The 16,409-nt window shown below is 41.4% G+C and overlaps 1 protein-coding gene across 2 annotated transcripts in view; it reads right to left on the reverse strand.

Annotated features, from left to right (window-relative positions):
• KIF3B (kinesin family member 3B) overlaps nucleotides 1-16,409 on the reverse strand; it is a 48,737-nt gene that overhangs the window by 21,373 nt on the left and 10,955 nt on the right. For both annotated transcript variants that reach the window (XM_055304432.1, XM_055304423.1), the window contains exon 2: nucleotides 835-2,302. In XM_055304432.1, coding sequence (XP_055160407.1) covers nucleotides 835-2,238 — 1,404 coding nt within the window. In that variant the 5' untranslated portion in view covers nucleotides 2,239-2,302. The remainder of the gene's footprint in view (nucleotides 1-834; nucleotides 2,303-16,409) is intronic.

The following is a 16,409-nucleotide window of genomic DNA, read 5'->3' on the forward strand; positions in this document are numbered from 1 at the left end:
GAAAGAAAGAAAGAAAGAAAGAAGAAAGAAAATTAAGGCAGATAGTCACAAGTGGTTGTTAAGGACAAGGAGCAATCAGAGTTCACACCGTGTAGAAGCTTCAATTCACATGGCCACCTCCAAAAACAACTTTTGATTATCTAATAAAATTGGGCTGCATGTACCCAAGGACCTAATGGCACCAGGTAAGAAATTCTTGCTCATATATATGTTCTCTTGGAGCCAAGCACAAAAACACCCATAACAAAAAAATGGAAATAACCCACTATGAGGAGAATGGAATACCACACACTTCTCAGAGCAGTAATAATGAATGAGTCACAGCGACAAGCATCAATATGGACAAATCTCATTACATAAAGTTGATCAAGCAAACCGCAGCAGTGAGATTCCATTTATAAAGAGGTACAAAATGATGTGAAATGAAATCTATCTTTTTCTAGAGACATAGACATATATGAAAAAACTATAAAGAAAAGTCAGGAAACAATAAGCACCAAATCCAAAACAAGGGCTACCCTGTGGGGGAGGAGGGCACAAAGAGCTTATTAAGATATGGATTACATCCTACTTCTCACACTGGCTGGGGGACCCATGGGCGTCGGTGTTGTTGCTGCTTTTTACACCTTGCCTGTAGGTAAACATTATTCCTCCTACAAGTTCAGTATAAACTTGAAGAAATGATTTTTATGTCAACTTGACAAATGTTTACTGGACACTGGACCCCATGGAGCTGTTGGGAATGTAATACTTGAAAGGAACATCATCCCTCATGCCATTTTTTGGATAAAACAGAAAGCACCAAAAGAAAGGGCCTGGGGAAGGGTGTGGTACCTTGATTTTGGCACCCAGCATCTCAGCAGCATCCTTCTCCCGCCGCAGGTCCTCCATCTTCTTCTCCTTCTCCTTCAGCAGCCTCATCTTCTCCTCTGCAACCAAGCTGTGGTCCTCTACAATGGCCCGCTTCTCAATCTCCAGTTTTTCTTGCTGTTCCCGCCAGTAATCATCCTTATCATCCCCTTCCTCCTCACCCTCTTCTCCCTCCTCCTCCTCCTCCTCCCCGCCCCCACCACTGCCACCACCTTCCCTCCGCTTCTCTCGCCTCTTCCTCCTGCCAATGGATCGTTTTTCCAGCTGGGCCTTGAGCCGAGCAATCTCCTCCTGGAATTCTCGAAGGAGGGCATCTTTTGGGTCCTCATTGACCCTTGGCTTGTTCTTAATGTTTTTGGCACGGTTGGCATATCTCAGAGTGGTCAGAGTCTCTTCTACATTGTATGAGGCAGGTCCCACGTTGGCTACCATCACAGTTTTAGCATTGCCACCAAGAGAATCTTGGAGGAGCCTGGTCAGCTTTGAGTCCCGATAAGGAATGTGAGTGCTTTTGCCGTCCACCAGGGCAGAGATGACATTACCTAAGGCTGAGAGGGACAGATTGATCTTGGTCGCTTCCTTGAGTCTCTCTCCTTGTGCACCAGTCTTGGCTTGCCGTTCGCTGCCAGCGAGATCCACAAGGTTCAATTTCCCTACACGGATATGATTTTCCCCATCAAGGCCCACCTCACTGCACTCAATGGTGATCACAAAAATTGCATGAGAGCGTGAGCTGTGCTCGTTCATGTTGGTAGCACCAACCGAGCGGTTCTGGTTCCCCACGTTCATCACATGCTCTATTTCCTTCACACTCTTGGTGACAAAGGAGGACAGGTCTTTCACATACACTCCAGTGTCAGGCCTCTCTTTGAGCTCAAGCCTTTTGGTCTGATCCTTTGAGAGCAGATCTCGGATCTCTTCCTGGTAGATCTCTAAGTAAGAAGCCCTGACAAGGTACTGTTGATTCTGGGATCGAGAGATATGGGTGAAGATGTGGTCAAATGAGTTAGGGATGACTCCTCTTTTCTCAGGGTCACCACGGACTCCTTCCATCGTGTAGGTTTTCCCAGTCCCAGTTTGTCCATAGGCAAAAATTGTCCCATTGAAACCCTGCAGGACAGAGTCCACAAGTGGTCGGAACGTCTCATCGTAGAGTTCAAACTGCTTGGCATTCCAGTCGTACACTGCATCAAAGGTGAAGGTCTTGGGCATTTCATGGGCCACTCCTTTGGGGTTCTTCACTGACACCTGCCCCAGCTTCACATCCACATCTACCACCTTATCATATGAAGCAGCCTTTTCCTTGCCATTCATGGGCCGACAGCGAACCACCACCCTGACTGACTCTGAGCTTTTTAACTTTGACATGATGAACTCTGACCGGGTCAACCTTGAGGGCTAGGAATCCAAAATGTCTCAGGATGCTAAGGTCCTAGAAAAAAAGCAAAAGTAAGTAAGGACAGTACAGTTGTTACTGAGGACTGTCACCTTCATCTTGCTAACCTTCTGACAGCTACATTTACTGTAATACACACTGTATTTCTTCACAGGATCTTAATGAGCTTCAGTGGGAAAAGTAAAAACTTTAGTCCACCAGTAGTGTGAATGAGCTTGTCCTCCCTTTGACTGATACTTTATCTTAGATTCCAGGTTGCAGCAGCTAGAAATCTTGTAAAAGCCTGGATAGCCTTATGTCCTGTTGAACTACTACAACCTCTTCAGAGAGCAATGTGGAACTATCTAGCAATACCTTTTGATGTAGCATTTGTATTTCTAAGAATTTATCCAACAGATAGAAGGATACTCGTTGTGGCATCATTTGTGGTAGCAACAGACTGTGGACCACCCCAATTCCCATCAAGAGGGGCTTGACTGAATAAATTAAATATATATGTAAAAACACATATATAGTGGAATCCTGTGCATTTACTGAAAAGAATGTGCTTGCTAGTCTAATTGTAACCCTCAGGGCACCTAGGTGGCTCAGTCAGCGAAGCATCTGCCTTAGGCTCAGGTCATGATCCCAGGGTTCTGGGATTGAGCCCCGAGTCTGGCTCTCGGCTTTGCAAGGAGCCTGCTTCTCCCTCTGCCTCTGCCTGCCACTCCCTCTGCTTGTACTCACACACTTGCACGCTCTCTGAAATCTTTTAAAAAATAAAAATAAATAAATGTAACTCTATATTAAGATATACTGCTACATGAAAAAAGTAGATGAGGAACAGGGTGTATAGTACTGTTAGCATGGTGCATGGGGCAGCCCCGGTGGCGCAGTGGTTTAGCGCCGCCTGCAGCCCAGGGTGTGATCCTGGAGACCCAGGATCGAGTCCCGCATCAGGTTCCCTGTATGAAGCCTGCTTCTCCCTCTGCCTGTGTTTCTGCCTCTCTCTCTCTGTGTGTCTCTATGAATAAATAAATAAAATCTTAAAAAAAAAAAAAGCTGGTGAAGCCAAAGCTCAGAATTAAAAAAAAAAAAAAACCATGGTGCATAAGCTGGGGAATATATGCATATATGTTTATGTTTGATATGCAAAACAATATTATTAGAAGTATGCATATAAAAGTGGTACCAGTGGCAGTCTCAGCAGGGAAACTGTGGGCCTAGAGGATTCTCAGGTCAAGAGAGAGAAAATGTCACTGTACACTCATTTGTACTGTCTGGATTTCCTATCTTGTGCCAACAAGACTCTTCTATTCTAAAATCATAAACTATGGCTTGTGCAAAATGCATGCAAATAATTGAGGATGTGGTGTAATACATTACACAGAAAGCACCTATGCAACCAACAAATTGAATACAACTTGAATTCAAATAAGAAATAGGTGTTAGGGACGCCTGGGTGGCTCAGTGGTTGAGCATCTGCCTTTGGCTCAGGGCATGATCCTGGAGTCCCCAGATCGAGTCCCATGTCAGGTTGCCTGCATGGAGCCCGCTTCTCTCTCTGCCTGTGTCTCTGCCTCCTCTCTCTGTGTCTCATGAATAAATAAAATCTTAAAAAAAAAAAAAAGAAAGAAAGAAAGAAAATAGGTGTTCTTTTTTTTTTTTTTTTTTTTTAAGTAGAGGCACCTGCGTGGCTGTTGGTCTTAAGCAACTGACTCTTGATTTCAGCTCAGGTAGTAATCTCAGGGTTGTGAGATCAAGCCTCATGTGGGGCTCTCTGTGCTAAGCATGGAGTCTGCTGGAGAATCTCTCTCCTCTCCTTCTGTCCTCCCCCACCCCTAAAATAAACAAATAAATCTTTAAAAGAAAAAAAAATTTTTTTTTTAATTTTTATTTATGATAGTCACAGAGAGAGAGAGACACGCAGAGACATAGGCAGAGGGAGAAGCAGGCTCCATGCACCGGGAGCCCGACGTGGGACTCGATCCCGGGTCTCCAGGATCGCGCCCTGGGCCAAAGGCAGGCGCCAAACCGCTGCGCCACCCAGGGATCCCAAGAAAAATTTTTTTAAGTAAAAACAAAAATGATAACTTCATTTGGTGCTGGAAAACTCAGGGAGCAGAAGAAAGGATGATTAAATGGGTCCTTTGGGAAGGGGTAGCAAGCAAGCAGATCAGAGTGAAGAAGAGGTACATATGAGGACCCCAAATTCTTAAAACCCTCAGTGTGGGGCATTTTTTGTTTTTTAACAGATAATTTGCCTGCTTCTCAATTCAGTGACCTCTTTAGCGACAAGTCCCTCTCCTTCACGTGTTCTCTAGCCACTTAGGTCCCTGTCCACGAGGCAAGCATTATTAGATTTTTAATCTTCCTGAGCTAGTTCACGCATAGCAAGCAAATACGTACTAATACATACTTACCCCTTCCTTTTTAACACAAACATAGAATGTTATACTCAGTAATAACACAGTGTCCTGCATATTGCTTTTCCTCACTAGACAACATATCTTGGAATTTGTTTCCTCAATAAATATATAGCTACCTTATTCTTTGACAGCAGCAAAATATTCCATTGCATGGAAGTGTCATAATTTAACCACAATCTTAGCACTTAAGCTGTTTCTGATATTTTACTGTGAAAAAAACTAGGTCCACATCCTTTCACGTGTGGGAAAATATACCTATAAGATAAATTTCTAAATGTACAACTGCTGGTTCACAGGATAGATGCATTTGTGATTTTAATAAACACTCAGGACAGTGCTAACAATTTCTATTATTTATTTATTTATTTATTTATTTATTTATTTATTTATTTATTTATTTATAACAATTTCTTTTTAGTTTTGAGGGTGACCTATTCCCTGCCAACAAAGGAATGGAAGAATGAGAGGCAGTGACAGGCCAGTCTATGGCTTTTGTGTTGTAGGTTAATAAAAATAGTCAATATATTCCCCCATTAAACTTTTATTAAAAATCCTGCTGCTGCTAAGCACATGGACACATGAAAAGTTACTTTCTATACTTCTCTAGTTGTTATAGGTAATAAAATAATGTCTACAATAAAGAGCTAGGGCAGCCCCGGTGGCGCAGGGGTTTGGCACCGCCTGCAGCCTGGGGTGTGATCCTGGAGATCCGGGATCGAGTCCCACATTGGGCTCCCTGCATGGAGCCTGCTTCTCCCTCTCCCTCTGCCTGTGTCTCTGCCTCTCTCTGTGTGTCTATGAATAAAAATCTTTAAAAAAAAAAAAAAAGACCCATCTTTAAAAAAAAAAAATAGAATAAACAGTTAGAAGACCTCTAACCCTCCTGGAACCCATTTTCTGTAAAATTGGTAAAACAGGGATAATTCTCCTTCCTTATGGATGATTGTGAGACTCAGGTACTTACAAAGGTGGAAATACTTTATGAACTAATATAAAGGTGGATTAAAATGAACTGATACAGATTCATCCAAAACCCTCGCCAAAGGGTCATTCCAGAGATTATTGGTGAGTCCTTTTATTCTCTTGTTCAGTTTGTAGTTGTCATCCTAAAAAAATCGATTAAACTGAGACCCAAATACCTAATCAGTGTTCAATTAGAAATGAAGCTCAAGCCATTTAAGGACAACCATGTAAAAGAGAGTCCCTCATTCCTCACCTTCAACATGCTATTATAATTTTAACTAATGATAAGAAAGAACGAGATGTTAGAATGGCCAGTCTGTTTACTGTGTCTCCCTTTCTCTTCTGGGGCAACGGCCCCCAGGCTACTACTGCAGTCGATCCCTTGCCTATCTCTACCTCCAAGTCAGCAGAGACCTGCAAAAGCTGTCCAGGTGCCAGGCTCAAACCCCAGCCCCCTGAGCCTCCTGTGGGGAGGCCTCTGCTGTTGCGCATGGGATGGTTTACACAAAGTCCTAGACCCAGTGTAAGAAATGTAAGGGGTGGGGGGGATCCCTGGGTGGCGCAGCGGTTTAGCGCCTGCCTTTGGCCCAGGGCGCGATCCTGGAGACCCGGGATTGAATCCCATGTCGGGCTCCCGGTGCATGGAGCCTGCTTCTCCCTCTGCCTGTGTCTCTGCCTCTCTCTCTCTCTCTCTGTGTGTGACTATCATAAATAAATAAAAAATTTAAAAAAAAAAGAAATGTAAGGGGTGTGAATGAGGGGATGCTTGGCTGGCTCAGCTGGTAGAGTGTGCAACTCTTGATCTCAGGGTCATGAATTTGAGCCCCACTTTGGGTGGAGATTACTTAAATAAATAAAACTTAAAAGAAAAAAAAAGAAAGAAATGTGAGGGGGTTAAGTGGAGAATGTGTCAGTGGAGAGACCAATTTTTCTGCATCGCACACCCCTGAAGAGGCAGTTTTTACCTATCAAAACACCCAAGCTTGTTTAAAAAAAAAAAAAAAAACCTGCAGCAGGGTGACCTTGACATTCAGCTGCTTGTGTTAGGGCACCGTATGTTTTTTTGAGCTCTCCAAAACGATAAAAACAAAGGAATGATAATGACCTACAATCATGTTTAAAATGTTTTAAAAAGAAAGAATTCCCAAAGCCTGCGTCCCCTTAATTAAATCTCAACTCAGAACACAGAACACCATTTCTTTTCAGAGCTCACTGAGCTCCACTGCACTAGTCATGTATTATTGACGTAGTGCTTCAGGAAGATGGGCTAATTTAATTTCCTGCCACCGGGGCTTAAAAACTTGCTCTGGGTCCTCCTCAAAGGAGAGGGTTTTCTTGGAAGGATGCCCTGACACTCTTTCTTTACTTTATTACCTTCCTTACTCTCCTTCTAGCAGGTCTAATTACAGTGATAAATCTTTAAAGGAACTCACAGTATTGCCAGGAAAAAAGCAACCACAGGTCAGCAGCTCGTCACCTTCATCCTGAATACCTTTTCTGTGAGAACCTGTCATTCCAACAACCACTGTTTGGCCATTACACATGAAAAACCGAGTTTCTCCCCAACTTCACCTCTTTTGTCCACTGAAGAAGTCAGTTACACATTTCTCATGGCAATGACACTCTTCCAGATCATTCTCCAGCTCTTATATTTGGATTAATGCACCTTTACCTTTGCTAGTTGTCACAGAGTCTTACCTCAAATTCTAGAACCAGGTGTGGATTGGATTCATACTAACTATTGGCTTCCTATAAAAATTCTGGGACAGAGGTCACAAACTCATCACATTCTACCTGAAACATTTTATTTGGACCATTTTATTTGTTAAAAAAAACAAACAAAAGAAAACAACTCAGAGCAGCCCAGGTGGCTCAACGGTTTAGCGCTGCCTTCAGCCCAGGTTGTGATCCTGGAGACCCGGGATGGAGTCCCACGTCAGGCTCCCTGCATGGAGCCTGCTTCTTCCTCTGCCTGTGTCTCTGCCTCTGTCTCTCTCCCTGTGTCTCTCATGACTAAATAAATAAAATCTTTTAAAAAAATGGGATCCCTGGGTAGCGCAGCGGTTTAGCGCCTGCCTTTGGCCCAGGGCGCGATCCTGGAGACCCAGGATCAAATCCCACATCGGGCTCCCTGCATGGAGCCTGCTTCTCCCTCTGCCTGTGTCTCTGCCTCTCTCTCCCTCTCTGTGTGTGACTATCATAAATAAATAAAAATTAAAAAAAAAAAAAAAAAAAAGCTCAGAAATTCCACTTATATTTACATGTATGTCTTAGTGAAAAACCTTCACGCATGTACACAAGGAAACATGGACAAGGATGCTTCCAGCAGCATGTTAAAATAGAAAAACTGGAAACAACCTAAATATCTATTTTCAGGGATGCCTGGGTGGCTCAGCGATTGAGTGTCTGCCTTCGGCTCAGGGCGTGATCCCAGAGCCCCGGGATCGAGTCCCACATCGGATCCCTGCATGGAGCCTGCTTCTCCCTCTGCCTCTGTGTCTCTCCATCTCTTTTTTTTTTTTTAATTTTTTTTTTATTTTTTGTGTCTCTCCATCTCTAATGAATAAATAAATCTTAAAAAAAAATTAAAAAATCTATTTGCAGGGGAATTGAAAGATAACATATGGCAAAATCATATCATAGACACTATACAATTCAGTAGTAAAAGGAATCAATTAGAGCAGGGGTCAGCAAACTATAGCCCATGGGCCAAATGCAGCCCACACCCACAGTCTGTTTTTGTAAATATAATTTTATTGGAACATAGTCATACCCCTTTGTTTACATATTACATATTATCTATGGCTGCACTAGTTATAAAATGGCAGAGTTGAGTAGCTGTAACAGAGACAGTCTGGCTCACAAAACCTAAAATATTAACTGCCTAATCTTTTATGGAAAAAGTCTGCCAACTTTGAATTAGACATATATATTTACATGGATAAATAAACAGGCTGAATGAAAAAGCAAGTGCAGAGTGATAATTATGATTAAAAATTTATAAAATATGGTGCCCGTGGAGTTGCATCTACTCATATGTAAGTATTAAAAAATGGGATAGAAAGATACAAAACAACTTATGATAGCAGCTGCCCAAATTGGGGAGAGGGAGAGGTGGAGAATGGGATTAAAAATGGGAAGGATTGGGCAGCCCAGGTGGCTCAGCAGGTTGGCGCCTGCCTTTGGCCCAGGGTGTAATTCTGGAGACCTGGGATGGAGTTCCATGTTGGGCTCTCTGCATGGAGCCTGCTTCTCCCTCTGCCTGTGTCTCTGCCTCTCTCTCTGTGTCTCTTATGAATAAATAAAATCTTTTTAAAAAATGGGAAGGATATTTCACTTTTATCTGTAATATTTTATCATTTCTCTTTAAAAAACAAAAAAAAGCAAACAAACAGGGAGGTACACCTGGCTGGCTTAGTTGTGGAGCATGCGGCTCTTAATCTCACAATTGTGAGTTTGAACCCCACATTGGGAGTAAAGTATACTTAAAAAACAAAACAAAACAAAAACAGGGAAAAGAGGTTTGAAGAAAGTAAGAGAAAATGTAAACAGCTGTCAATTCTGATTGTTTCTCATATTCTCTGAATGTTCAAAATTTTCTCAAAAACAAAAACCTACCAATTTTACATTTTATTTATTTTTTTAAAATATTTTATTTATTTATTTATTAGAGACACACAGAGAGAGAGAGAGAGGCAGAAACACAGGCAGAGGGAGAAGCAGGCTCCATGCAGGGAGCCCGATGTGGGACTCGATCCCAGGTCTCGGATCACACCCTGGGCTAAAGGCAGGCGCTAAACCGCTGAGCCACCAGGGTTGCCCAATTTTACATTTTAAAAAACACAGTTTTTTGCTTTTCTTAAAGAATGGTAATATCTGACAACCCCTGGCCCATGCCCTAACTGGCAGCAACGGGAGCTGAGAAACAGCTGCCTCTTTGGAGGACCTGACCTCTCCAATCCTCCCCAAACCTGCTCCCTACTGTCTCACTCCTGGCATGCTTTGCCCATTTGTACTTCCTGCCTGGCTCCTATAGGCATCTCTGTCTATAACCAAATTCATGTACATATGATCTGATTAGAAAGGCTCGCCATGCTAGCCCATCTTTTTATTTTTTTTAAGATTTTATTTATTTATTCATAGAGACAGAGAGAGAGAGAGAGAGAGAGAGAGGCAGGCAGAGGGAGAAGCAGGCTCCATGCAGGGAGCCCGATGTGGGACTTGATCCAGGGTCTCCAGGATCACACCCTGGACTGAAGGCGGCGCTAAACCGCTGCGCCACCAGGGCTGCCCTAGCCCATCTTTTTAAATAACATTTACCAAGGTTCTATAATGACATGGAAAATGCTTATCATAAAGCAGTTTACAAAGTTGAATGCATACAATCACAATTTTCTAAAAATAAGACACATGAAAATATCAACAGTGGTCCATTTTGGGTGATGGGACTATAGGTGATTTCCCCTGCTTCCTCAACAATCCTGTATTTTCCAAATATTCTTTCATGAGCATGTGGTATCTTCAAATGGGAAAAAATAAAGGTCTGGCAATTCACCAGAAACACCCCTGCAAGGAGGAGCAATCTGCAGGCGCAGAGTGCATACTAATGCATCTTTAATCAATGCATTCCAACACAGTGTCCTCTAAGATCATACCAGGCAACCACCTGCCAACCGCCTGGCCTGAAGTTCAAGGACTCAGAGTATCTGGAAGGCAGCTAAAGCCACAGATCACGTGGGCCATCTGAAAAAACACTGCAACTCTCAGGCAAGAAGATAAAGCAACTCCCTATTAACTATCCCAAAACAACTCCCAAGTTTCTCTCAGGGGAAGCAGCTGCTTCTACTGTGTATCCACCTCATCACCATCAACACCACTCTCTCACAATGGCTGCTAATTGGGTTGAAGTACTATGACTCCTTATTTGCAATCCCTGAACTACCCCTAGAGAGCAAGTCCAATTCTGGGCCTCTTGTTCCCATAATGGCCAGTTATCAAAATGTGAGTTACATAATTTTTAAAGCAAGATTATTCACCTCCTTTTGAAAAATAACATCATTGCCCTGCAGAACTTTAAAAAGGACATAGATTTGTGTTGAGGAAACACTTCTATATTTGCTCATATATGCATAAAATATAGTTGAAGGGATATTCATGAGCCAAATACCAATACCAGTTGCCTGTAGGGAAAGAGCTGTCTGGTGAGGGCCAAGAGTAGGAGGGAGACTTTGCATGTATACCCTTTGGACCTCTTGAGTTTTAAGTCGTGGAATATATTGTGTGATCAGAAAAATAAAATTAGGGGAAAAATGAAATGGAAAAATCTTGTGAAATTAATTAGTAAACTAATATCCATATGTTAAAATTCATCCTTTTCTTCTTTTCATCTAACTAGTTTCACGAATCACCATAAATATAAGGTAATAAAAATGCTTTGGGATGCCTGGCTGGCTCAGTCGGAGCGTGTGACTCTTGATCTCGGGATCGTGAGTCTGAGCCCCACACTGGGTGTAGAGATTACTTATAAAAATAAATAAGTAACTTAAAAAAAAAAAGGAAAAAATGTTTTACTTGATGAACAAAGGGCCCTAGAAGTAAAAGTACTTATCTCAACTTTATGGTTAAGTGTCATAAAAGAGCTTCCATGAGGTCGATGGTAATGGCATCTTTAATATTCTAATGTCATTGTGGCCTGTTAGGTAGCCTCAGCCCTAAAAGCATTTAAAGCAAAGATGTCAAAATACTAGACTAAATTAATTAAATATAGTCTGTTGTTATTACAGGCAATGTTTATAGCCAGACAGTTGTGTGAACTGTCTAAAATCCTGTAAACTGTCCCTTATGGTATATATATACATATGGTACATATGAGAGCCGTAGCTTCTCAAACTGGCATAGACTATTTGAGAAGAACTGAGTAATCAATATCTTGATCAATCCATTGAAATGTAATACTCAAAATGTTATAATCCCTGGAAACAGCCACTCCCATTTTTTAGAATTATTTTAAGGATATCAATAACCGAATATATGTGCAAGATATACATATATGTCTATAATGATTTACAGTACCATCTCTAACCACCTAAATACTCATCAGTAAAGGATTGGTTAAGATACACCTCTACAGTGGGAAATTACGCAATCACTAAAATGACAATACACCTCTAGGTATTTACTTATAGGAGGATGTTCATGACATTTTGCTGAGTGAAAAAAAGCAGACTACCAAACAGAAGAGTTATTATGATGTGATTTATGTTTACATGTGGACATGCACATGTGCAGAGAAAGATGTGGGGTAAAGAGTGTAAAGTCAGGGTTAAAAGCATGAACTTTAGTGTTCAACAAGACAGGGTTTGAATTTCTGCACTGCCACTTAGCTACAAAATCTTGAGAAAGTTACATAATTCATAGTTACTTACATAGTTACTTACATAAAATGCAGTTAATGACACCTACCTTGGGACACCTCAGTGGCTTAGCAGTTGAGTGTCTGTCTTTAGCTCAGGGCTTTTTGTGGGGGGCCTGCTTCTCCCTCTGCCTAGGTCTCTGCCTCCCTCTGTGTGATTTTCATGAATAAATAAATAAAATACTCTTTAAAATAACACCTACCTTAAAGAAATAGTCTATGGATTACATAAACTAATAAATGCTCAGTGCTTAGCCTAGCATAAGATGTGTAATGACCACTCATAGAATGCAAACAACATTGATCTAGGGAATGAGCTTGCAAGTGATTTTTTTTTCTTTCTCTGGCCTTTTTGATAGGTGCATATATTTCGTTTCTTATAATCAAGTGGGAGGACAGCAATAAAGCTATTTTTTTAAGATTTTATTTATTTATTCATGAGAGAGACAGAGAGGGAGGCAAAAACACAGGCAAAGGGAGGAGCAGGCTCCATGCAGGGACCCCAATGTGGAACTTGATCCCGGGACTCCAGGATCACACCCTGAGCCGAAGGCAGATGCTCAACCACTGAGCCACCCAGGCATCCCAAAGCTATTTTTTCTTTGGGGGAAAAATGTCTAGCACCTTGATTTCAGGTTAAGTATCTTAGGAAGACATCCTACTTATCTGGAGAGAAACCTACAAAGGTCACATACAAGAAACATGAACAAATAAATTCCTGTCCTGAATTCAAATGGGTACCAGGCATGATAACCTAAACAGGCAAACAAAGAAAGCATTGATCGAGGCGGGGAAAAGATGGGGAAAAAAATCCTTTTTCTTTTTATTGGAGGGGGGGGGTAATCCAATTGTGAGACATTCATAAAAATATATTCAAATCTAGAGGATAGGGCAGCCCTGGTGGCTCAGCGGTTTAGTGCCGCCTGCAGCCCAGGGCATGATCCTGGAGACCCAGGATCAAGTCCCACATCAGGCTCCCTGCATGGAGCCTGCTTCTCCCTCTGCCTGTGTCTCTGCCTCTCTCTCTCTCTCTCTCTCTCTCTCTCTGTCTTTCGTGAATAAATAAATAAAAATCTTTTAAAAAAAATCTAGAGGATACTTCTCATTAGAATCAGTGTAGGTTTGGGGTTTTGTTGTATGTAATAGTCACAACTTATAGTTTAGCAAGAGTTTCATGTATATTCCTAATCTAATCCTCAAAATCACCTTAGGAGGCATAGTATTAGCCTTATGTTAAAAATAAGAATGGGAGGTTCAGAGAAATTTTTTGCTCAAGGTCTCACAACAATTAAGTAGAACAGTCAGGATTCAAATCTAGGCTTATCTTATTTAAAGACCTACATATGAACTTATTCTTTATTTTTTTTAAGATTTATTTATTTATTTATTTATTTATTTATTTATTTATTTATTTATTTATTCATGAGAGACACAGGCAGAGGGAGAAGCAGGCTCCATGCATGGAGCCCGAGGCGGGACTCGATCCCGGGTTCCCAGGATCAGGCCCTGGGCTGAAGGCAGCGCTAAACCGCTGAGCCACCCAGGCTGCCCATATGAACTTATTCTTAATACACAGATATATATGTCTGCATCAATATATGCATAGGTTAAAACAATTCAAGCTGTACAGGTAAGTTACAATAAACAAGTAATACTCTTCCTACAACTCAGGGAGATACTCAATGCATTTGCAAGCATTAATATATCTGTATTGTTCTCCCACCATTTTTTCTTCCCCCTCTTTTTTAAAATAAAGTGGAAGGATACTATGTAACATTCTCCATCTTACTTTATAGATCATTGAGGCAAATTCTACCACCTCCTCCTTTAAACAGCTGCCCAGATGTCATGGTGTAGTTGCTTTATAACATATTTGATGGGGCACCTGACTGGCTGAGTCAGCAGAGAATGCAACTCTTGATCTCAGGGTCAAGAGTTCCAGCCCCACAGTGGTGTAGCCTTTATTTAAAATAAAATAAAATAAATTTATAATGTATTTGATTATTCTGTTACTAAGGGATTTTTTCATGGTTTCTGGTCTTTTGGTACTATAAACAATGCTACAGTGAATATCCTGAACATAGACCTTTAACTACAGGGAGGAGTAGTTAGCAGGATCCATTCCCAGAGGTGTAAAGCTATACATGTTCCTTTTTGATAGAGGGTGCCATCTTGCTCCCTTCCCCCACTGTCTCACTAATCCCCCCAATACCAGTGCACCCTGTTGTCTATATCCACTTAACATATAGAACTTACACTCATAACCACCACGAGGCTATGAAGCTGGAAAAGCCTTCCTGCCAGGGACTTCTCATTGCATGTACTAAGCTAGGAAAGAAACAAAGATGTTTCTCTCCTAAAAATGTACACTCTGTTGATGTAAGACACTTAAAATCAACCAAATATAACACTTGGTGCTTGACTGGGGCCCTTTTTGGAACTTGATTCATATGAACCAACTATTACAAAATGTATGAAACAACCAACGGCATTTGAACACTGGATATTAGATAACGTTAAAGAATTATTAATACTTTTTTTAGGTGTGAAGATGGTGTTTTTTTTTTTAAAGACTTATTTATTCATTTATTTATGATAGACATAGAGAGAGAGAGAGGCAGAGACACTGGAGGAGGGAGAAGCAGGCTCCATGCTGGGAGCCCAATGTGGGACTCGATCCCGGGGCTCCAGGATCACGCCCTGGGCCAAAGGCAGGCGCTAAACCGCTGAGCCACCCAGGGATTCCCAGATGGCGTTTTTTTAAAAGAAAGTTCCTACTTTTAGGCATACACATAAAAGTGCTTTTAGATAAAGTTCTGTGCTGTCTGGGCTCACAATAAACCAGAGTGGGGCGGGTTGGATGGGAGGTTATTGGTAGAAAAGAAGTGCCATGTGCTGATAACTGCTAGAGGTGGGTAATGGGTTCATGGTTCATTATACTATTCTATTTTTATGTATGCTTAAAATTTCTCAAAATGAAAAAAAATGCCTTTTGACCAACAGCTTTTCTTTTTTTTTCTTTTTTCTACTTTTAAGAAATGTTTAATTGTGATTTAAAAAATCCACACTCATATAAAATGTACCCTCTTAACCATTTTTAAGTGTACAGTTCAGTAGTGTCAATTACATCCACATTGTTGTGCAACAGATCTCTAGAACTTTTTCATCTTGCCAGACTGAAACTCTATACCTATCAAACAAAAACTCCCCATTTCCCCCTCTCCCCAGCCCCTAGAAACTACCACTCCACCTCCCTATTGTAGCATGGAACAAGATTACCTTGTTTTTTTAGGCTAAATAATATCCTATTGTATGTATATGCCACATTTTTTAAATCCACTGACCTGTGCATGGACATCTGAACTACTACCACCTCCTGGCTATTCTGAATAATGCTGTAGTGAACATAGGTGTATTCTACTCAATGACTTTTCATTCTTTAAAAAAATATTTATTGGATCCCTGGGTGGCGCAGCGGTTTGGCGCCTGCCATTGGCCCGGGGCGCGATCCTGGAGACCCGGGATCGAATCCCACATCGGGCTCCCAGTGCATGGAGCCTGCTTCTCCCTCTGCCTATGTCTCTGCCTCTCTCTCTCTGTGTGTGTGTGACTATCATAAATAAATAAAAAATTTTAAAAAATAAAAAAATAAAAAATATTTATTTATTTATTTTTCATCTTAGAAAAGATTTATTTATTTATTTATTTATTTATTTATTTATTTATTTATTTAAGAGAGAGAGCGTGTGCGCCGTGCGCACATGAACAAGGGGAGGAACAGAAGGAAAAGGAGAAAACACATCTCAAGTAGACTCTGCGCTCGATCCCAGGACCCTAAGATCAAGACCTGAGCCAAAATCAAGAGTCAGAGGCTTAAAAAAAAAAAGAGTCAGAGGCTTATTAACCCTTTGAGCCATCCAGGCTTCCCTTAATGACTTCTCATTTTAATCAGACTGCCTTTCAACTGGGTAGAGAGCCAGCACAAAATCTACATTTTAAAGAGGGAAGTGGTCTGGACTAAAGATTCAGGGACACCTGAGATTGAAAACCTTTTTTTTTTTTTTAATTTAAATTCAATTTGCCAACATATAGTATGACACCGAGTGCTCATCCCATCAAGTGCCCTCCTTAGTGCCCTTCACCCAGCTACCCCATCCCAATTCTACCCTCCTGAGCTCTGGGGCTCTGCACAAGTTCCTCCACCTTTCTCAGTCTATTTGCTCATCTGTAAAACAAGAAGACCACCAATACCCTGCTGCTTGGGGTTGTGTGAGGATCAGAAGAGACAAGCATTACAGGGCCTGGCCCACAGGAGGTGCTTTAGAGGAGAAAAATTTAGAGGAGAAAAATCCTGAGATGG

This window comes from Nyctereutes procyonoides, unplaced genomic scaffold (assembly GCF_905146905.1).
Source record: "Nyctereutes procyonoides isolate TBG_1078 unplaced genomic scaffold, NYPRO_anot_genome, whole genome shotgun sequence".
In the NCBI taxonomy this organism is placed as follows: Eukaryota; Metazoa; Chordata; class Mammalia; order Carnivora; family Canidae; genus Nyctereutes; species Nyctereutes procyonoides.